The 23,365-nt window shown below is 41.1% G+C and overlaps 2 protein-coding genes across 2 annotated transcripts in view; both read left to right on the top strand.

The window, feature by feature from the left end:
- Nucleotides 1-4,464: 4,464 nt before the first annotated feature.
- SLC5A3 (solute carrier family 5 member 3) lies at nt 4,465-21,903 on the top strand. Its single transcript, XM_081908737.1, has 2 exons — nt 4,465-4,598; nt 12,298-21,903. The coding sequence occupies exon 2, from the start codon at nt 12,593-12,595 to the stop codon at nt 14,735-14,737; it is 2,145 nt and encodes a 714-aa protein (XP_081764863.1). The 5' UTR covers nt 4,465-4,598; nt 12,298-12,592; the 3' UTR covers nt 14,738-21,903.
- Nucleotides 4,466-23,365, top strand: part of MRPS6 (mitochondrial ribosomal protein S6) — a 30,383-nt gene continuing 11,483 nt past the window's right edge. The window contains exon 1 of the mRNA XM_081908819.1: nt 4,466-4,598. Within this exon, the coding sequence (XP_081764945.1) occupies nt 4,554-4,598 (45 nt within the window). The 5' untranslated portion in view covers nt 4,466-4,553. The remainder of the gene's footprint in view (nt 4,599-23,365) is intronic.

Here is a 23,365-nt window from a genome sequence, read left to right as displayed (position 1 = left end):
CTAGTCCTCAAACTTGCAGGTATAATTTGAAAGCACACCAGCAGCATCTGCAAGTGACTGTAGAGCTCTTAAGAGTGACATTTCTCTTCCTAATGATTTATTTACAATGAGGCAAGGTAGGATAATTGCTTAGGCTGACAGATTTTGGAGCATTGCTAAGAATGGCAGAGTGGGAGACAGTCAGATCTGAATCATGGACCCTGGTTTGGACTAGGTGTCCCTTGTGGTCCCTCCCAACTCTATAATTCTGATTCTATGATTTACCAGAAGGCTCTTTTGTGTAAGCTCCACTGCAGTGAACTGGAGCTGCACAAGATCAAATGGAATGTGCACAAGAGAATTTCTAGGTGGATTGTGCCCTATGGAGTGCTATTTCGATACTTTGCCAAATGTTTTGGGTTGGCCTTGTGTATGAAGGTCTCCTAGTCATGCACTCCTAAAAACTAACATTTTGCTATCACATGCCTCCCTATCAAAACAATCCAGACTCCATAAAACTCCAGTTGAGCAACTTTAAGCAAAATAAGGAGCTGTAAACATGTAGGTTTTTTTTTATCATCATGGATTACTTTTAAGTGTAAAAACTTGGTTTCTTCAGCATCAGATTTGATGAAGTTGGTACAGAGACATTATGGCCATTTTCATCTGTTAAACACTGGAAAGTGTTTCATGCAGGCGGACTGAAGCACAGAGATTGTACTACAGGTGGGTTACAAAGAGAGAAGGGAGCTGTTAATCTCTAACCACCTGGGGATTGCTTAGCAACCACAACACTTGACTTCAGTTCTGTCTTATGCCTTGCTGGGAAAATGGCCTATAGCAGAACAGGATGCTAAGCAGCTAGTTTTTCAGGAGCTCCTGCTGGGATCTGCTATATATGTGACCCATGCTGTCTAAAGAGAAAGATTAGTTTTATGAAATTGTCATTAAAGGACTAGAATACACACAGAATAAGAAACGTTTGAGAATGTTGGTTCATCCATGTGTTACTGCCATCCTCACCAGGCATGTACAGTTTTTAACATTTGCTTTTAATTTAATCTCATGGGAAATCGTGCACTGGTACGTGTCTAAGGAAAACACCTAGAAAACTGAATAAGTGTGCAAAAGATCAAAATCCCCTCTGCTTTGTCTCCCTGGAAACTAGCTTAACTGTATGACAGGAGGCCCTAGTTAGTGAGTATTACAAGCAGAATAGCAGAAAAAAGCCAGATAAAATGTAAGGGTGGGCATAAAGTCAAGCTCTAAAACACCACACCATAAATGGTGATGGTCAAATATGGAGTTAACTTGGGATTTCACTGTCTATCTTGTTCAGTTTCCAAGGAGAAATAACCTGATCAATGCCAACCCCATGTTGTTTTGGGGACAATTCCAAAGAAAAATCTCAAGAGAGACCTTACATTATAAATTGAGCTTCATCACACCATCTCACAACATCAAAGTCAATCAGGTCTTTTAAAGAGATGGTAGGACTGGTTGTTTACGTTGAGACAATTTTAAAAGTGGCTTAAAAAGAAGAGTATACAATTTCATGGAGGAAAAGGCTAACAATGGATACTAGCCACAATAGCTAAGTTCTCTCTCTACATTAGGTAGCAGTATTTTTTGGGTTCCTTTGGGTCTTCTCTTGGCAAAGTGTCCATCACTGTACAGAAACAGCAATCATTGTGTCATGCCTGGACATCAACTTAAATAGCAACTATGGAAACTAACTTTATTTTCCATAGCCCTTCTCCTTGACCACCACTTAACACCACAGTAATATTTTGGAACTTTGAGGTTTCCTTGAAGATGTTGCAGAAATATTTCTGGTATGCATTTATACCCTTGAGACTTGAACAAGACTTGAGACTTAATACATTGAGACTTGAACATACCCCAGACTTTTGGGAAACAAATGGTTAACTAGAACAACAAAGATAAATCAGAAGTACATTTTATCATATGAAGACGAGGGAGTTCACATAGTTATATTTGAACAAATGTTAATTGACATAAACTTTAATAAATAGCATGCTAACAATAGGCTAATTTTATGAGTTTAAAGCTAAGTAGGCAAGCTACCAGTTCTAAAAGCATACATGGAATGTTATAATGCAGTATAATTAGAGAACGATGGGGCAGGGAAGGATGTTGTGAACTGGAATATTTGGCTGAAGAGACGAAGGTAGTATCAGAAGGCAAATGGTGATATGTCTGCAGAAAGCTCTGGGCTGGGTGGCATCCATTGCCATCTCGTAAAGGACACTTCAGTTTGTTTGGATATATTTGTGCTTGCCCAAAGCATATTTTGGGGTGGGCACCACCAGTTCCTTTTTGGGGGTACATATTCTGGCTATAATTGGTGTGCACAGATGCCCTTGTTTGTAGCATGTGCTCACACTGAACTCTGGGCTAGAAGGCGCTCTCCCATTTCTGGAGTATATGCTGTCTCGAAGCGTATTTTGGGGTGGACACTCAGAGTTGCTTTTTTTTTTCCAACGTATATCGGCGATTGCTGGTTTGCTTCAACATCCTTAACTCTGCCAATGATGTGCCCACAGAAAGCTCTGGGCTGAGCAGGACCCACCAGTGTCTCTGAGAAGATAGTTCCCTGTTTGCTTTTGTGTATGAGTTGCGCTTGCCCAAAGCATATTTTGTGATGGGTACTGCCAATTACTTATTCCCTCCCTCCAATATACTTTAGCTATTGTTGGAGTGCCTAGGTGCCCTTGTCCATGCTATGCAGCCATAGGAAGCTCTGTGCTGAGCAGCATCCATTGACATCTTGTAGTAGAGGACACTATCCCATTTGCTTAAGTGTGTGGCTAGTGCTGTTCCAAAGCATATTTTTGGGGCGGACGCCTTCAGTTACTGTACTTATTATATTTATATATTGGCGACTGTTGCCTTGCTTTGATACACTTGACTGTCCCCTGTGTCCACAAGAAGCTCAGGGCTCAGCAGGATCCATTGGCACCTTGGAGAGGATGGTCCATTTGCTTGTGCTTGCCTAAAGCATATTTTAGGGTGGGCACCCCTAGTTACTTATTTTATGGTGTTCTATCATCATGTAAGGGACGCGGGGGCGCTGTGGGTTAAACCACAGAGCCTAGGGCTTGCCGATCAGAAGGTCCGCGGTTCGAATCCCTTCGACAGGGTGAGCTCCCGTTGCTCAGTCCCTGCTCCTCCCAACCTAGCAGTTCGAAAGCATGCCAAAGTGCAAGTAGATAAATAGGTACCGCTCCGGCAGGAAGGTAAACGGCGTTTCTGTGCGCTGCTCTGGTTCGCCAGAAGTGGCTTAGTCATGCTGGCCACATGACCCTGAAGCTGTACACCAGCTCCCTCGGCCAATAAAGTGAGATGAGCGCCGCAACCCCAGAGTCGGCCACGACTGGACCCCTGGTCAGGGGTCCCTTTACCTTTACCTATCATTATGTATTTATGAGCATTTTGAAAGCATCATTTTGACTATCATTATTGTTTGGGAGTCCACTGATCATGTACATATACGGGGTGGCCCAATGTTTATTTTGGGGATTAGGACATATAAATTTTAAGAGTTCGGGAATATACATGAACTTCCCTTGTGACAGAGGTCAGATTATACGTGGTGCAAAAGAGATTCCTGCTACGTGTACGTGTGTGCGCAGGCAATTCCCTTTCCCCTCCCTAGTTTGGCACTACAGAAATACTGGGCTGGCGAATGCATTGGAGGAACCAAGTTGTGCTGACGTTCCTGCAACACCGAAGCACCTGCGTGCGCTCGTGTAACCACTTATCGTGGGAATTGTCTCAAGCGCTCTTGCCGTTTGCGTGTGCGGAAATTTCCCTTTCCTTCCTAACGAGGATTTCATGCCGAAAACCTGCGTAAGCGACAGGTGTTTCTGGAAGCTTCGGGAACGCCAGTGAGGCGTGTAGGAACGCAGCTCCAACCCACGTCCGCGTCTCGTGGATGTTTCGAGAACGGCTTGCAAGCAACCGGCAATGGGGGTGTGGCATATACGGTGTTACGTCGCAGAGGCGGCTTTCACGTGTAGGGCCAGAGCTTTGCCGCTGACTTCCCCTCAAGGGGGAGAGGAGCGCACGAGGAAGGGAGGCGGGACCGAGTGGAAATTTCCACTCCCTGCAGTAGCAGCCGCGGCTACGGGGGGAAAGGGCGGGACCGGCGGCGCTGCAGGGAAGGCGAGGGAGGCGGCGCCTGGAGGTCGCCAAGCCCGCTTCATTCAGCTCGACCTTCAGGACTCTCTCGCTTAGGATAAAAGCGCCGCCCTGCCTTCTTCCCGGCGCAATTGGGAGCGCTCCGTGTCCGAAGGAGCCCCATTCATTCAGCCCGGGAAGAGCGGAGCGGCGAAGGAGGGGGCGCCTGACGCCATCGAAGGGGGGCGGTGCCGACGCGGGAGCGCGCGCAGACCGGCCCCTTTTAAAAGCGCCCCGCGCGCCTCGCGCCTCCTAGTCGGCACAGCGCGGGGCCAGCGGCGTGTCTGAGCGGCACTTGCACGGCACCACGCCGGCGCTCTGCTTTGCCCCTTCCGCCAGCCGCCCCACCTACTTCTCCACTTCTGCGAAAGATGCCTCGCTATGAGCTGGCTTTGATCCTAAAAGCCATGCAGAGGGTGAGTATCTGTGTGTGTCCGTAGCAGGGACCCTGCGCCCTCGCCCTTCCTGGCTGCCCTTCTCGCGTCCCTCAGTCGCAACTGCTCTCTGAGCCTCCCGCGCCTGCCCGGCTTCCATTTCCCGGCCGGGCCTCCCCTTCCCCTTCCGCCAGCCCTGTGCGTCCGCCCTTCCTCTCGGCTCGGACAGAACGCGCTTCTTCCACTCCGTTCCCTTTTCACACGTGCTCGGGCGCTGTGGTGGTGCTGGCGGAACAAGGGCTCCCTTAAGGGAAACGTGGGGACGGCGCTTGCCCCCTTAGGCTACAACGCTTTGCTCTCCCCGACCCCCAGCGCACTTCCACTGGCGAACAAAAAATAAAAAAGGGGGCAGGGGAGAGAAATAGTGTCATTAGAATTGGTTGCGCTAGTTTTAAAAGGCAAAACCTTCGAGGGGGCGGGTGTTCAGGAGGCACGGGCTGCATTGGCTCCAGCGAGCCACATGCGAGGTTTTCCTTTTTCACACAGACGTGGCGCGGCGGCCTCGTGTTGTTCCTTGGCAACGTTTTGTGGTCGCTGCCCAAACACCCCGGTTCATTTTCGCGCATTTGGAGGAGGGCTTACCTGGGTGCATTATTGCCGGGCGTCGTTTACGATTCCCTTCCCCTCTTAAATTTTCAGTATGTACGGAAGCATGAATTAATTCCGTACATCTGTACCGGGGACTGCCTATAGCGGAGAACTTCTTTTGAATATTTGCCGCCATCGTAGCTCGCTGAGCTTCCGGGATGCTGGCGGCGTTGTACAGGAGAGTAGACCGCCTGCTGGGTTTCTTTCTTTCTTGTCAAATAAGCGAGTGTAATTGGTGGTCTGCTAAAAAGCTGCTGGTCGGTGCTGCTGGCTGTAATAGCCCCAGCAGAGGGCCCGTTACATAGAAGCCAACGAGGTCCCTTCACTTGCCCCTTAAAATAATTTGAGGAGGCAGCCCCCACAAGTCGATAGACATTGTCATTCAAACACTGTGCGGTGCACCGCATCATGTAATCAATTATGTAGGGCAGGGCTTACCCCCCCCCATATTTTATTCAAGTTGGTACCCCTGGCTTGTAATAGCCTCGGAGCACCTGCTTTTCACGCTGAACGTCCCAGGTTTAATCCCCAGCAGCTCCAGTTGAGAAAATGGCCTGTTTGAAAGACTGCAGGGACTGAGAGAAGACTGGACTAGTGGTCTGACTCTATATAAGACAGATCTCTAGGCAGATGAAAACTATCTCTAGGTGTGTGACATAATATTCTGTAAAAAAAAGTGTAGACTAGTGTACATATGTGACAAGTAAGTTCCTGCCCATTTCTCAGTTTAATCAATTTCACAAATACAGGGATTATTGTGCAGTATGTTTTAACAATTACTTGCCAGTTCAAACCTATGCATGCATGCATGCATGCTCAGAAGTGAGTCCTATTGATTTCAGTGAGATTTAGATTCTTGGATAAGTTTGTATAGAATTTCAACCTGAATACAGCAACCTGTAGCTTACATAGATTTTCACTTAGTAAAAGTTAGCTGTACAGATTAGAAGATGAAGTCTGTGCGTTCTGTGCACACACTTCTTGAACGTAATTGCCAGGTTTGATTTGGATCTCTGGTTATTTTAAAAATTGTGTTCATTCCTAATTTTTGAATTTACTGGAGAGTGTGGGTGCCCAGTTATTTCCATTTGTTTTACGTCTGACCTCAATATTTTAGCATAGAACATCACAGATTGCATATTGAAAGACAAACACCTAAGTTTGAGATACGGTCTTGAATACTGTGGCTTTCGTGAACCTCTGATGTTCCTCTTAAGTACAGAGAGATGCTCAGTTGCAGACTGAATCTTGTTTCTCATTCTCAGATGTTAGAGCAACTTTCTAAAATACCTTTCAGAGAGCGTGAGGACAGAAACTGTCTAAACAATCTGCAGTAACCAGTCTTCTTAGCCAACAGTGCATGGGGATCTTTGGATCAGTGTTAGGATAATCTTAACTAGAGATGTACAAGGAGACATGGCAGCAGCTTCAGAATAGCACGTTTGGGGTTCTGTGTATGGTCAGGGTTGATGGAAGCACCACATTGGTTACCCTGTAGTAATGAGTTGGTTCTGTTCCAATCAGCGGTACAATCTTAAGAGAGAAAGGATGAAAAAGAAGCAAGTATTTTAAGTGGGCCCTTTGATTCATGTTGGGTGTACAGTGTACCCTGAACTTTAAAAGGCTATGGAACCTACTCTTTTTGCAGTAAATCTGTGTTGTAAATCCCAAATGTTCACAGTATTTGCTAGCTACATAGAATATGGAAATGCAACATAGAGAGTAGGCTGCCTTGTGATCATAAGCTTAGTTTCTCAGTTCTGAACTTATTTTGATGTTGGAAGTAAGCGCCCATTTTATTGGAAGTCACTTCTATATAAAAATTCTGTTTAGTAGGTTTGAGGTGTCTGTCTTAATTGCTGCTCTGTACATTCACCAGGAGAGGGTGATAAGATATGCTTATTGCTAAAGCTGTCTTCCTAGAAGAGGAGGCTTTTCATTTGACCTCATTCATAATAATCTGGTTCACTCTGCTCAGCTTGTTAACTCATCAACTTTATGAGCAAATATTCTATATCTATAGTTGAATTAACTGATTTTCAAAATACAGTTAAGCAAACATATACTTAAATTATTTTGGGATTTTTGAACTATTTTCCTTTTTAATCGCTATCAGTTTTCAAGATATGGTAATACAATATAGTACAATATAATACAATATAGCAGCTACTTTTTTACAAAAATTTCAAGTATATTTTGGTTTCTCATTTTAGTGGAAGAGCACATGTAGAGGTGTAGTGGACAGTGTGTTAGGCAGGCTTTGTTACATAGGTGCAAGTTAATAAAGGAAACAAAAAAAGAAGAAAGCAAAAGACATTAAATGCATGAAGGAAAGGAGCAAGAGTGGGGAAAGAACACAAAACATTTTGCTTTACCTCTTAGCATTATGAGTACATGCTGTAATTCCTCAGTCTCCGTGTGAACTAATCTGGGAAAATAGACTTGTCTTTATTCACCTTGTTTGTTTTTTCCAAGACACAATTATAGTTTTCTGTTTTTTAAAAAAGGGGGGGAGTACTTTCTTAGTTGCACTTGGCAAAGCTAGTATAGACCTCTTTGTATTTTTGGGGTGCCCACTATTATGTATTGGTTGCTTTGAGTCCTTCCATTAATTGATTGCTTTAAAAATTGACAAATATTGTATTGCCTGTAAAGGTGCTCTGCAGTTGGACTATGTCAGACATGTGATTTTCCATGCTTGCTTACCTAGTGGTTGATTTGAGATGAGCAGATGAATGTCCAACTACATTCCACCTAGCCATGTAGTAGTAACCCTTTAAGGCAGGGGTGGTGAGTAGTCAGCAGTGAGTAGGGATACCTCATTCTCTCCTTTTCTTCTTGCACTGTCAGCTCTGTTGGGAAGGTCAGACTCCAGAGGTGTGAATTGATAGGTTAGTGTATCAGGATCCCATTCCCTCACATTATTGTCACTTCATCTGTTTGGACTTTCCTTGTGTTTTCCCGCCCTACCTGCATTCTCTCCCTCACCTACATGAAATTAGGCTGAGAGCCTCAAATGCCCATCTGTTCATTTGTGGTGACTGTAGAGTTTGGAGGCCCAAATGTGATTGGCAGCAGACCTGTGCCTTTAAATTTGAGTCTGTTTCACTTGTGTAGTGCTTGAGATGAGGACTACAAGTAGGGCAGGATGTGCAAGGGTAGATTTCAGCAATTCCCACCCACACATTTGTTTGGCAGTTTCAAAAAAAAATTCTGCTCTACATATACACCTTTAAAGACATGGACCTGCTGCCATCCTGTTTGCTAGGGGTCTGTATTGTGCCTGAATTATATTAACTTGTTCTGAAAACTTGTTAAAACAATCTAAGGATGCTGTTGTTCTTAGTTCTAATTTTTGCATTACTTTATTCTTACAGTATTTAAATGTTTATAATGAGTTACTTGTAACCTGCCTTTATCATTTTGCATAAAGGTGAGCTAGAAATATTGGGCATAAAAGGATGAATACAAAGGTGTCCTAAAGGATCTGATATTGCTGATCCGTTACTGTTGGGTGCTTGCATTTCATTGTAGTTAGTTCTGTAATAATAGCAATGAAAAATGTTCTCATTTAGTACTGGCACTAATATTGAATAATTATAGTTCCTGTTACTGTTGAACATTTGATAACAAAAATTCACTTGATGCCATTAGGGCTGTATAAACAATTTCTTAGTACAGGTAAATATTTAAAGTAACTTCTGTCATGTGGATCACCTCTTATTTTGAGTAGAAGGATGTGATCATACGAGAAAATTAGTCATATGTATAGTAAGGCAAGAGTGGCAAAAAGTAGATCATAGTGGATCACTGACCAGTTTCTGTGTAGGTGATCTAGTGTCTGTTGGTTGTTGGGACTTTGTGAAGAATGCAGATCTAAGTCTGAAAATTACCGGTACTCTAATTGGAACTTGGTGCTGTCCAGGTTTTGATGGGCTTAAGCTTTCATCAGCCCCAGCCAGCATGACAAATGGTCAAGTATTTGTAGGGAGTTGTAGCAAATGGTCCAACAACATCTAGAGAGTTCTAGATTGGAGAAAGTTGATTTCAGGGCTCATGTAAAGGCTGAACATCTGACAACAAACAAATGAAAGGGTTACAGGAAAGAAGAACAAAATGCACCATTTTAAATGCAGAGCTAGCAGTCAATTTGCATTGTTAAGAACCCAGTTAACAGATAAACTGATTATAGTATAGTGTACAACATGTACAATAAACTATTTGTAACACAAAACTTTGCCACTATATTTTATCCAAGGCTAATGAAGGAATGACATTTTTATTTAGCAGTGTTAAACAGCACTTTTGAGTAGAGTTTATTTTTTGTGTGCTAGAAGATTTCAGTTTGGCTGATTGGAAAGGGTTTGAAAGGGATCTCTGAGGATCTCTGCTGTGCCCAACTGCGGCTTCATCTGCAGAGACCTCTCTAAAACAAAACAAAAACAAAAAAATGCTAAATTGTTGATAGTTGGCTGTTGAGAATGGGGTCTAGCTGCTCCTTATGGGCACCATTGGATCAGAATATTAATATTCTTCAGTGTCCCTTAATATTTTACCTTCCTATTGTAGACAGCTTTATTATATTGGTTTTGCAAATCTCCAAGCCTGGCATAGGCAAACTCCAGCCCTCCAGATGTTTTGAGACTACAATTCCCACCATTCCTGACCACTGGTCCTGTTAGCTAGCGATGATGGGAATTGTAGTTCCAAAATATCTGGAGGGCTGGAGTTTGCCTATGCCTGCTCTAAGCCAAGTAGCAAGGCTTACACTGACATGTATAGAATTTTGGTAAACTTAAGTTTTATAGGTTTATATTGGCAATCTGTTTCAATGTATGGTTATGTGAACCATGCACACCAGTCATCTAACATGGAGCATTTTAGTTTTGTACGTTTGAGTTCACATCTGCTTGTATCCTATTCTTGCTTCTTTCCTGTGTGTTTACTTACACCCACTCCCCCGCCTTTGATTTCCTCATTCTCTATGCTCTTGGAACTTGTTAATGACTTACCTTGTTCATGAATATTTTCCTTTTCCCTACAGTTTCCTGTTGCTAGAAAAATGGGAGGCCTTTTCAGCTTTTAAGGAAATAAAATGGGGCTTATAAAAAGGAAACAAAGATCAAAGCTCTATTGATTTTATAGATTGATGCACAAGACCCCCCCCCAAAAAACCCCAACAACACTTTCTGCAAATGTACAGAGATAACTTATGGAACAGAGTTAGGTAGACACATGGGGGCACTTACAAAGACAGAAGAAGGGCAGGTATATTGTGCCGAGTTCTGTAGAAAGTAATTAAACCACAGACGGTGGAACTGCAGTGGCACAAAACATGATCTAGTCCAGCTTAGGTTTCCATGCTGAAACTAACTTTTGTCAGGCCTTCCCTGTTCTTGCCTTCCCCAGCCCCATTACTTTACTGTCTTTTTGAACATGTTACACAAGTCAAACCCAAAGTAAAAGACTGTGTAATTGTACAGTACGTTGCAATATCTATGCAGTGTTGGGCTATGATGTGATTTTTGCCTCTAGTGTATTAAGGGCAGCACTGGAGAGTCAGTCGTGGTGTAGACCTATTTCATGTCATAGAACATTAGTCTTCACACTCCATTTCAGTGTTAGAAACTCGGATATATAAACCAGGCACCAAATGGCGCCTTAAGCTGAGGTTACAGGTGCCAAAACAGAATGTCTAGCTGCCATTTTGGGGCAAGACGGCTCTAAAGTCTTTATTTTTCAAATGATGGACTAACTGTGATTGATTCTCAGTTAAACATCTGGCTAGTTCAGATGACAACCTTGAGCTAGGTTAAGAGCTTTGTAGAACTCAAAGAAGAAAGTTCCTTGATCCAGTGACAGTCTACATATATATTGGTCCATTCCAACCTCTCTTTCTTAATGGTGACATGGACTATTCATAATGTAAGAATATTCTTCACAACTGTGAGCAGGGCAGTGGGGTAAGCGACAACAATTAGCTATAATGTTCGCTGCTCCTGCTCAGGTTGCAAAGAAAAAGCATTTTGATTCCAGAAATTCATTCCTGTTGTACAGATAAAATATAACTGATGGAATTCTGCAGGGTGGGGCATTAGTGTGTAAAAACAGTCCAGATCCAAGGATCCCCAGGCATGCACCTCCAGAATGTGAAGATGTCAGGCCATCGTCACTTGGTCGCAAGTGGCCAATAGCTAGGTGCAAAATGCCCCTGGTGCCTGGCTAATTTTGAACACTTGCTCCAGTTGCACTATAAACCCCTACTGCCTGTGCCATAGGTTATTCTTATGGACATTTACATGCTGGATTGTCTAGGCTCCCCTTGTCCTATCTCCTCCTCAACACTTTCTAGGTTGTCTCCTATTGTACATTCCCAACTGCTGTCATCATTATGGTTGGGAAAGTGTAGCACAGTGCTATATGATGGGTGTGAGAGGATACATGGTTTTTCATTCTAGACTTTAAGTCTGTAATAATACTGCATTCAGAGAGATGGTATGTGCATGTAGGTGCCCTAACACTACATTTCTCTGATCTGGGGAAGTGTAGAGGACTTGGCAATTGGAGAGGGAAATGTATGGTGAAGGAACATAGTGTGCAGTGTGCCACTCAGTTAAATTTTTGTTGCAATTGTGACAGTGGTGTATTATATATGTAACCTACTACTACAGCACTATACAGTGACATTGGCTGTACACAGAATCAGTTTGAAAATCAATGATAAATTTAGATGAATTGTAAATGTGATGTGATCATGTATATCCTGAATAAAGTCTGATAGTGTCTGTGTGGTGTTGATGTATCATTTGAATATAACAATTTCTCTGGCCAGAAAGACACATATCTTTATACTGCTGCAAATCTGCCATCTTGTTCCAAGAAAACAATACACATTCTGTTAGTTTATTAGTGAACTCTGTTTACAGTCTATGAAAGAAATTTCATGCCTGAGATGCAGAATTCTTCATAACATTTACAAGGGAAGAAAAGCTCTATTCAACTACTTGTTATGACAAAATTCAATTTCTTTCCTGATACTTGGTAAAAGCCTTTTCTAATTCAATCTCTGTCTTTTGTCTTTGCTACCTTGCAGGGTTGGTACTGTAGGCCTCACTAGACTTAGCTGCAACTAAGAATTTCTCCTACATCAACCAAGTTAATGGTGATGCTCTTGTGGATTGGTGAATAAAAGTGCGTGCTAAATATTTCAGAAGCGCAGAAAACAATTTTTTCTTCTCAAAGTTGTACCACAACCACTACCATCAAGATAGCAAACCAATGGACAAAGAATTTGATCCACAGTATTTGTAAAACTAAAGATTTGTTTTACTAAGGCTTGAGGTCTGTGACCTGGACATCAGCTTTCGGAAGCTCCTTTGTTTACAGAAATGAGGGCGGCTTTGGAACCAGCAGACATTGCCATTGTGGCACTGTATTTTGTGCTTGTGCTGTGCATAGGCTTTTTTGCCATGTGGAAATACAATCGGAGCACTATAAGTGGGTACTTCCTGGCAGGGCGATCTATGACATGGATGGCAATTGGTGCTTCCTTGTTTGTGAGCAACATTGGGAGTGAACACTTCATTGGGCTTGCAGGATCTGGAGCAGCAAGCGGATTTGCCGTGGGAGCATGGGAACTCAATGCTTTAATGCTTTTGCAACTCTTAGGATGGATCTTTGTTCCGGTTTACATACATTCTGGAATATACACCATGCCTGGATACTTATCCAAACGTTTTGGAGGGCATAGAATTCAAGTATACTTTGCCATGTTGTCCCTAATTCTGTATATCTTCACCAAACTTTCAGTGGATTTGTATTCAGGTGCATTGTTTATTCAAGAATCACTAGGCTGGAATATTTATTTGTCGGTAATTCTGCTGATTGGAATGACTGCACTGCTGACTGTGACTGGGGGTCTTGTGGCAGTTATCTACACAGACACTATTCAAGCTTTGCTTATGATTATTGGTGCCCTCACCCTTATGATTATAAGTATGGTAGAAGTTGGTGGATTTGAAGAGATGAAAAGAAAGTACATGTTGGCAAAACCAAATGTTACATCGATCTTGTTGACTTACAACCTTTCCAATACAAATTCCTGTCATGTTGATCCAAAGCCTGATTCGCTGAGAATGTTACGTGAACCAACAGATGAAGATGTTCCGTGGCCTGGTTTCCTTTTTGGACAGACGCCAGCTTCTGTTTGGTACTGGTGTGCCGACCAAGTCATCGTTCAGAGGGTTTTAGCAGCAAAAAACATTGTTCATGCCAAAGGATCCACCCTAATGGCAGGTTTCTTAAAGCTTCTGCCTATGTTCCTTATAGTTATTCCAGGTATGATTTCACGAATACTGTTTGCAGATGATATTGCATGTATCAATCCAGAACATTGTATGCAAGTTTGTGGAAGCAGAGCTGGATGTTCTAACATTGCCTATCCACGTTTGGTAATGAAACTTGTCCCTGTTGGCCTGCGAGGCCTCATGATGGCAGTAATGATTGCTGCACTGATGAGTGATTTGGATTCTATCTTTAATAGTGCCAGTACCATATTCACACTGGATATCTACAAGCTCCTCATACGGAAGAATGCATCGTCTAGAGAACTGATGATTGTTGGAAGAGTTTTTGTTGCTTTCATGGTGGCAATAAGCATTGCCTGGGTCCCAATTATAGTGGAAATGCAAGGAGGTCAGATGTATCTCTATATACAAGAGGTAGCAGACTATCTGACTCCACCAGTGGCTGCTATTTTTCTCTTGGGTGTATTTTGGAAGCGTTGCAATGAGCATGGGGCCTTCTTTGGTGGAATGGTTGGATTTGCATTGGGAGCTGTACGACTTACACTGGCATTTATCTATCGTGTTCCTGAGTGTGACCAGCCAGACACAAGACCGTACTTTATCAAAAGTATCCATTACATGTACGTTGCTACCGCACTGTTTTGGATCACTGGAATTACTGTTATAGTAGTAAGCTTGCTTACACCACCACCCTCAAAAGAACAAATTCGGACGACAACGTTTTGGTCTGTGAGAATCAGGACCGTAAAGGAAAGCGCTTCAGCAGGCAGTTCGTTCAAAGCACAAGGGAAGACCGTCTTAAAATACAGCGACACTTCAAATCATATCACTTCAAATGGGAAATCTGAAGAAAATATTAAAAATGATCAGCCTGAAAATGTCAATCTCTTAATTACTTGCAGAGATGAGAGCAATCCAGTGATATCTTTAAGCAACTCTGAAGTTGAGACCCCAGTTGATAGTTACTCTAATGGACAGGCAGCTCTTATGGGTAAAGAGAAGACTGGTGAAGAGACTGAAAGTAGTGACAAACACTGGAAATGCATAGATTGGTTCTGTGGCTTTAAAAGCAAAAACATGAACAGTCCAGTCAGAGATAAGGGGGAAGAAGAGACTATGTGTCTACAAATGCTGGAAGAGACTCCAAAAGCTAAATTAATACTAAACAGTGGACTATTTTGTGTGTGTTCAGTTGGAATATTCATGTTTGTTTATTTCTCCGTGTGAACAAATGATGAATTTTATTTGGTCAGATATACAGAAGTAGAGATAGAGGTCCTTGGAGAAATATTTATATATCTGTCTCTCTCTGTGTGTGTGTCTTAGTCTTATATCTCAGGATTCCTTTATGCTTTTATCGTCAGCCAAATTATTTTTCAACCTTTTTGAAAATCATTAGACGTTTTATATGTTAGCATTTCTGTTTTAATGCAAAATGTTTGTGGGATTAAGTGCAGTACTAAATGTTGGGTTTTTGTATACCAAAGTAAGAGATAAATGTGTGTTGAGAGGTAAAATATTAAAGCACTCTCAGAGGTCCAGCAAAAGTGAAAATAGTGTTATAGTTAAAAGGGGCAAAACTGTACATTATGAAGAGCATTCCAGAGTATTTTTGAGTGTCAGAAGATGATATCTTTTAGGAATCGTAATCAAGTAACTTTCTGTGATTTCTCCCTATATTCTTAAAACATCAGATCTTCCTAACAACAACAACAAAAAGAGAAAAGACACCAGTATTCTAATTAAATGTTATGTGATCACTGAAATTTTGCATTGCTGAATCTATAATTCCCTTTTTTCCTTTCTAGATAAAACCACATATTTTAAAACACTTCAGTCTTGCTAGCTGTTAGAAACCTGAATATACAAATAAAAACAGAAGAGACAACTAAATTCTACTCAGATTAGACCCATTGAAATCAATTGACTTTGAAAAAAGTTGAATATTGCCTATTAGCCTTCAAAGTTATGCAGAAAGAATGTTTCAGATGATGGACAAGGGAGTCTGACTTGCATATTCTCTTCACAAAACCAAATACTCAGTGTATACCTGAATTTTCTTGTGCTTGAATTTTGCACGCTAAGAATAAAAGAATTACAATTGCAAAAGGAAATATCCTAGCGCCGCTTCACAAAGCCAGCTTCTTTATTTGTTGTATAATGATCTGTCTGAAACAGTTCACAATTGGATATGGAAGGAACAAATAGCACAAGCCTTCGATGAGGACAATGAGTCTGTACAAAATTAGGCAAAATAATATTCCAAACTTCTTTTTAAAACTGTATGTGGTTTTTATTTTTGTTAGGCTGAGTAGGAACAGAGAGGGAGAATTAAACTGCTTCGCTTTTCCCCTTTAAAAAAAGAAACATCTCCACCTACTGGTTCCAATATATGTGTAGGCTGCATGTTGAGACTACATGTCTCCTACAGATACTTTGAGAAGTGTAGTATAGGAAGTAAGGCTCTGGTAATGAAAGCAGAACTGATTTAAATGGGGTTATTCCAGCACATCCATGGATACTCAGCAACAGTAATATTTTTACTTCAGTATGCAGGCAAGCATATGAACTGTTCCTTGTCCTCATTCTACTCCACCCCACCCCCCAAAGCCTAGAGTATAATACTAGAGAAGAACTCCCAGTTTGGTGGCTGCTGCTGCTGCTGTAGCAAGAAGGACTGCCCCCCCCCCCAATCCTGGTGCCTTGAATGCTTCCATAGCAGTGTGGAGAAGGATAGGGGAGCATCCCTTCTGCAGCATTGCAGCCACAAAGTTGTGGGCCTATAGAGGTGGGAACCAGCAATTAAGAGCAAATTTGGAACTCTTACTGAGAACTCTTTCCCAAAGTCAATTTTATTGCTAGCCCCGATTCAAAAAGGGCCTAGTTTGTCCTAGGGTTCAAAGCTCCAGTTTAAAAAAAGAGCATTCCGGTAATAGTTATGGAATGTAACACTGAGAGCTGAGATCCCATGCCGAATAAATATTTTTTATATATACAAACTTTGTGCTTCTGCCTTGCAAATGCAAGGTGTCCTGAAATAGCTGAAAACAATTCTTTATTCAGGGTTTCCCAAACTTGGATCTCCAGCTGTTTGGGGAAGTACAGTTCCTATCATCTCTGACCACTGGTCCTGTTAGCTAGGGATGATGGGAGTTGTAATCAGCTGGAGACCCAAGTTTGGGAAATCCTGTATTTAATAACAAAATCCATTTGGTATCATTTTCAGTTCTTTTCAGTTTCTTCCATACTACCTATCAGTGGAACAACTGGCTTACTAAGGTGACAGTTTTTACTAAATGGTTGTAGACTATGTATAGAACTAATGCATATATCCTGAACTATTGATTTTAAGCTTGTATAACTGATATAATTTTTAAAGAACATGCTGTTTAAATGCACTACAGAGACTTTGGCTTGAAAGGCCTCTGTTGATGATTATGAATTGAGACCTTGCTTGTGTACTGGGCCAAGAGTTTATTTAAACCAGTGGCCTTCCAGGGTCAAAGGAAGGGGGTGATACAAGCTTTGAGATGGGTAAGTACCATCATTGCTAAGTGCTAGAGGAGAGTTGCTATTTCTGGCACTTGTAGAGATGGTTGTGTTGACTGCATTGCCAGTTGTCATGTTGCAGGTGGACTAACTCAGGAATTAATTTGGCTCCCACTTTTCTTCCCTAAGATGCCTTGTGTAAACTAAGCCATTTTCCGGGCCTTACAGCCACATTAAAATAGCAATGTCTAATACTTCCTCGGTCCCAATCCCAAGTCATTTAATACGTTTTCAGTATTATGAATGTAAATGGCAGAGTTTGTGGATCTATTTTAAATGGACTCTTAATGCAATACAGCCATATTCTAAGTGACGATGCAGCACATAAACACCTAAATATTGAATCATTTCACAGTTTTAACAATAGTTACAAAGGTTTGCCAAAGTCCACAGAACAAATTTAGCTGCCAGTTATCCATTTGGTCCTTCTTTTCTCTTTCCTTACCAATGATGCATGGTTTGTGCGGATAAATAGCTTGCAATATTATGTCTTCATTTAGACAGCTGTATGGCAACTTCTAATGTTTTTTTCAGCATACACTTACCTCTCTTTACTTCAGGGCTCTCCTAGGATTGTGTTGTTCTAAAACAGAGACTGCCTGTCACTTTAAGTTGTGTGAGATAAATCCTGCTGGTTAACCACAGTGGTTGGGAACAGTCTTAGGATGAAACATGTTTTAAGAGAACTGTGCTGGATCAAACCAAGGGTCCATCTGTCCATCTAGCCCAGTACCCAGCTTGCCACAGTGGCCTAGGGGTTTGCCGCCTTGCTGTATTCTAGACTCTTAAGACTGGCTCCAAACCAAGCTAAAACAAACCAGTACATCAAGCCATGGATAGCTTGATTTGTTAGCTAACAGGTTAGAACTAACTATAGTTCCAAGTTCATACCCAATACGGAATTCTTGTTTATTTGTGTGTGGAGCAGAGGAAAATGGGAGCATGCAAGTCTTTCACTTGTTGTGGCTTGCTCATCCTCATCCTCCTCTTCCTCTTCCTCTTCCTCCCTTGTACTAGTAGAACCTAGGACTATCCAGTAAAGCTGAATGTTGGAAGACTAAGGATAAACAAAAGAAAATACTTTGCCACACAGTGCGTAGTTAAACTGGTATTTGCTTCCACAAGATACATTGATGGACACCAACTTGGATGACTTTAAAAGAAGATTAGACAAATGCATGTAGAATAAAGCTGTGTTTGGCCTCCTCTGTCAGTGGCAGTATGCCTCTGCTTACCAGTTGCTGGAAAGAACAAATGGAGGAGAGGTGGAGCAGTCAGGTCGTGCTTGCACGTTCCCCAGATACATCTGGTTGGCCACTGTTAGAACAGGATGCAGGACTAAATGGACTTTTGATCTGATGCAGCATGGCTGCTGTTAAGTTAACCTGTTTTACCCAACCTGGTACCTTCCAGATGTTGGGGTTTACAGTTTACATAGTCCCTAAGCATTAGCCATGCTGCCTTGGGCTTTTTGAAGTTGTAGTCATCAACTGGAGGGCACCAGGTTGAGGAGGGTTGAACTATAGCTAGATTGTTTGAATCCAGCTATTTACTGATGGGCATGCTCTCAGACTAGAACCTGGCAACCCCATTTCCTGCTGTTTGTCTCCTAGCAGACTATATCCTAAGTGTAACTTAGATTATATGGCTTCCTAATTGAGTCCTCCTTTGTTGTAAGAACCATGAACTGAGTTTCCCATATTCCTTTTCCTACCTAACATTCCATTTAGAATATATTGTATCTATGTTTCATTTTAAACTGAGAAAGTAAATGTGTAATAGTGCCTTTTGGTAGCAGAATATAACCTTGTTAGGTTAGTGCATCTCATCTGTGATGAAAATACTTATACCTTGCTGATTCTTCACATTTCTACCAATGCCATTAGGGAACATTATATTTTTCTAAATCTTTCTCTTATGTGTCTTTCTAGTCGTGACTAGAAATTTATTTAAGCAGCAGGTCGTAGCCTAAATTACTCATTAATGGCTGTTCTGTGTAATGATCTGTTTTGCTTTAAAACGTATGGGGAACCTGTGACCCGCTAGATACTAGTGGCCATTGATCAGGGAGGATGGGAGTTGCATTCGATGGCCACAGCTTCCCCCTTGCTGCTTTAAAAGAACACCCAGTATGTAGAACAAGTAATCTCTAAAGAATAAAAACGTTTGCTATTTATCTCTGGATTTCTGCATGTTATATAGCCCTCTGATGCTTAACTGTATTTAGCAATGTATACAAGAGAAATTAGTCTCATCACAATGTCTTTAGAGCCTACATAAAGTAGCTCATAAGCAGACCCTTTTAGCAGTTCATAGAACATAGAGTTGGAAGGGACTCCAAGGGTCATCTAATTCAACCCCCTGCAATGCAGGAATCTCAGCTAAAGCACCCATGACTGATGCACATACAGCCGCTGCTTAAAAACCTCCAATGAAGGACAGTCCACCATCTTCCGAGGGAGTCCATTCCACTGTTGAACAGCTTTTGCCATCAGAAAGTAGTCGGAATATCTTTTCTTGTAACTTAAAAGCCATTGGTTTGAGTCCTTCCCTCCAGAGCAGGAGAAAACAAATTGCGCTAAGTGGGAATTTGTTTTAATAGCTTCTGAGATTAACACAATGAGCATTCTTAAACTGCTGTAATATCGCCTGCTTTTTCTAATAAGTCCTGTCTGTTTAGCAGAATTCTAGCTTTGATCCTCTGAACTCCAGTGGATTTTGTTTGTTTCATTCTATGTAGAATATCCCTTTTATCAGTCTGGAGGTTTGTGGTGTAGACTGAGGGGAACTTTATTTGTTGTATTATACCGTTGGGTGCGTGTTTTCTTCCCATTGATCCATACTACTTCCATAGGACCTAAATCTTTTGACCACTATTAGTGGCCATAGCCCTGCATTCTGGAACTAGGCAGGCATTCCAGTGGTGGGCCTAGTCGCTTGTGTGAACATCATTCTGGGTGTCTGGCAATTTATTGCCTTATGTGTGAACATGACACTTAACCAAGCCCTACTTTAGATACCCACATATTTTCATGAATTTAAAATGATGGTTTTTAAACGTTCATTTGCTTATTTAAGCCAACAGAAGCATCGGTCAGAAAACTGTACGTGGGCCTTATTTTTGCATTGTTTTCAGGAAAAGCGTAGCTTTTGTTTAGGCAAGTGTTCTTAATTTCCTTTTGTCACCATCTAGAAGTGACAAAAGACTAATGATTGTGTGCTATCCATTCCCCCTTCCTCTCTCCTATCCATCAGTCATCTGAAAAGTACAATATCTTCCTGGGAAAGGAACGGGTTGGATTGTAGGCTAACAATTACTTATGAAATGTAGACAGAAAAATGTGCTTAGATTAATTTTACAGCTTTATTTTTAAATCATTGTCATAAGGCAAATTGCAGTGTATTGGGTTTGTTTCAGTCTCACCCACCCCTATAAAGTATATATATTGAATTCACAAATCTAGCCTTTTAAGGAAAAGATTAAATTGTGTGACGTATTTTAAACGTAGATAGCCACTGTTCGTTTGGTATGCTGTCTGTTTGTGCCTTTAAAAGTATATGTTTTGAAATAAAACTAACATTCTACATGTAATGTTTCAAATCAAAGATGTGTCCGATGTTTAAGGGTTCTTTTGATAGAAATTGTGTATAACTCAGTGGTTTTAAATCTGTTTTAACTAGCTGTAGGGTCATAGTTCTAGAATGAAAGTATATATAATTCAGATGTTTAATTTCACTGTGAGGTCTGTAAATTCTTGTTGGCAAAAAGCTTTTCTTTCGTACAAAACAGTCTGGGGTATGGAGGGTGCTGGTTTAAAACAAAAGGCTTTATTTTTGTTCTGATTGTATCTAATATAAAATGTTATGTAGTGGCATTTGGTGACACTACTTTTCCATAGCGTTTATCAGCTTCACTGGGCAAAGCCAGACACTGAGCAATGATGGAAATGACATACAAGAATACTAAGTGTCTAAGAATACATGCTTTTAAATGAGGTGGATATAAAAATAGTTGCTGTGCAAAAAAATTAGTAGTCTTCTTCAAGAAGAAAGCAAATTCTTTTCTAATAATGCTAGGTAAATCCTTTTTGTTCATTCTTGGTTTTAAGAACTGTCAGTGTAATGCTACTTATATCGTGTATCTTTTTAATATAACTATTACATTTTTTTTTTAAGAGACGTGAAGTGTTTTTATTGCTGTTGTACTTTCTGTAGCATTTAAATAAATTACAATTGCTTTGGTTTTTTTAAAAGAAACATTAAAAGATTTTGCAGACCAAAAACAAATGTTGTGCAGCATGTCAAATCTTGAACGCCACCCAAACTTTGGGAGGGGGGGGGCAGGAATTAACCAAATGGGCATATAGATGTAATAAATCTACTGTACTTGATTTCAAAACTCTTTGGCCACTTTTTTTAATTAAAAAACATACGTATGATCTGAAAAGAATGAAATTTTGAATAAGATACCCATGTAGTAAGACTATCTAGAAGTGTTAAGAAAACAGAGATTTTGTAATTGTCCATTTCTACCACCCACAATTACAAATTTGTCATAGAAAATTGGTTTGATCCAGTGTATAGAACATGACAGTAAGTAAATTCTGATGAAAAATTCAGTTCTTATTGCTAGCCCTGTGTTTGTTTGTTGTATATTGTGTACTTATTTTGCCTTCTGCATTAGTCTTCAAAATAAACTCTTATTAGAGTATTTGTATAATTAAAACTGTATTTCTTGCAGTTTACATTCCTTTTGAATGTGGAATGTTTGTCCTCTCAGAGTTATTATATGGAAATGTTTCAACTTCTGTACAAAGGTTAAATAAAAGTACAAAATAACGAAACTCACAAGTATTTTTCAAACTGTTTTGGAACTTGGTAGACAATGTATTAACTTTCCAGTAATATTTTTAAGTCCCAACCACTTGTTTTGCACCTTTCATTGTGAAGGATTCCTAATTGAATCTTCAGAGGTTTATAAACACTCATTTCAGATCAGTTTTGTTTTGAGGAACGGTTTTTGTGAGGCAACAAATGTGCATGACTTATTTCTGATCTCCAGATGAAGAGAGTGAGCACTGTTCACCTAGTGGCAAATATGCTATGCAGGCACACCTTGCGAGTGTTAAACATTCTTATCCATTGGTCTTGCTTCACCTTCCTTGCAAGGCAGGATCCACTGCCCACCTCTCACTCACTAGCAGCTTCTACAGTTTTTCTTCCTTTTTCCTATCCCCTCCCAAACCTCTTTGCAGTGGCAGACCTTGGGATCTATTTAAGTTGCTTGCAATAATCCTTCAAAAGCAAGCAAGAATTGTGGTTGTAAACTTAGAACATTAGCTATATTTCTGTTTTGTCCCATCTGCTGAACATACTCAGTATAACCTTAGCACTTAAAATACGCTTCAGTGCTATTGTGATTTTGGGATGGTTTTTTTGTTTGCTTTTTGACCCTGAAGATGTAAGAGATATGTGTTCAAGAGCTGCATAGGCCAACATTAATTAAACAAAAGGCCTTTAACTACAAGCTGCACAACTTATTGTGAAACCTTCCCCTCAGATTTTGTGATCCTGTTTCCCCAGTGGAACATGAAGTAACTCACATACCTAAAACAATGGTTCTATTGTTGAAACAGATACTTATTTAATGCTTGCAAAGAAAATTTCTTTCCAACTGGTTCTGTTCTTTTTCTCCAAAACCATCCTCCTTTGTGGCAGGAGACACCAAGGAAAACCTAGTGAACACATCAACACAAATGCATTGTCCCAACACACACACAGTGGTACCTCAGGTTAAGAACTTAATTCGTTCTGGAGGTCCGTTCTTAACCTGAAACTGTTCTTAACCTGAGGCACCACTTTAGCTAATGAGGCCTCCCACTGCCGCCATGCCACGCGCGATTTCTGTGCTTATCCTGAAGGAAAGTTCTTAACCCGAGGTACTATATTTCTGGGTTAGTGGAGTCTGTAACCTGAAGCGTCTGTAACCCAAGGTACCACTGTACACCCACACTGCATATACTTGCACATTCAGGGTCCCTTGGAGATGAGAATCTTCAGACTAAGTTGTATTCTGGAAATCTAGTTGCCGAGGAAGCAAAAGATCACACACGCACATCAAATCCATACATAACGAAAGTGTGAAATGCAAGCAGGACAAAATCAAATATTGAGAATGGTCCTTTAATTGACAACCATATGTCAGGAGTGCTCTGATGGTGTTTCCTGCTTGGCAGGGGGTGAGGAGATTTCACCCCTCCCATACCCAAGAATCTCCTGATAATCTCCTGAGGTCTCTGCTGACTC

Source organism: Podarcis melisellensis (genome assembly GCF_964234715.1).
Source record: "Podarcis melisellensis genome assembly, chromosome: 4".
Lineage (NCBI taxonomy): Eukaryota > Metazoa > Chordata > Lepidosauria > Squamata > Lacertidae > Podarcis > Podarcis melisellensis.
The sequence above is the reverse complement of the archived record's forward strand: the minus strand, read 5'-3'. Positions and strand labels throughout refer to the sequence as shown.

What these genes read in the sequence shown, in the direction of transcription:
- SLC5A3 (XM_081908737.1), top strand. Translation starts at nt 12,593, where the DNA reads ATGAGGGCGGCTTTGGAACCAGCAGACATTGCCATTGTGGCACTGTAT.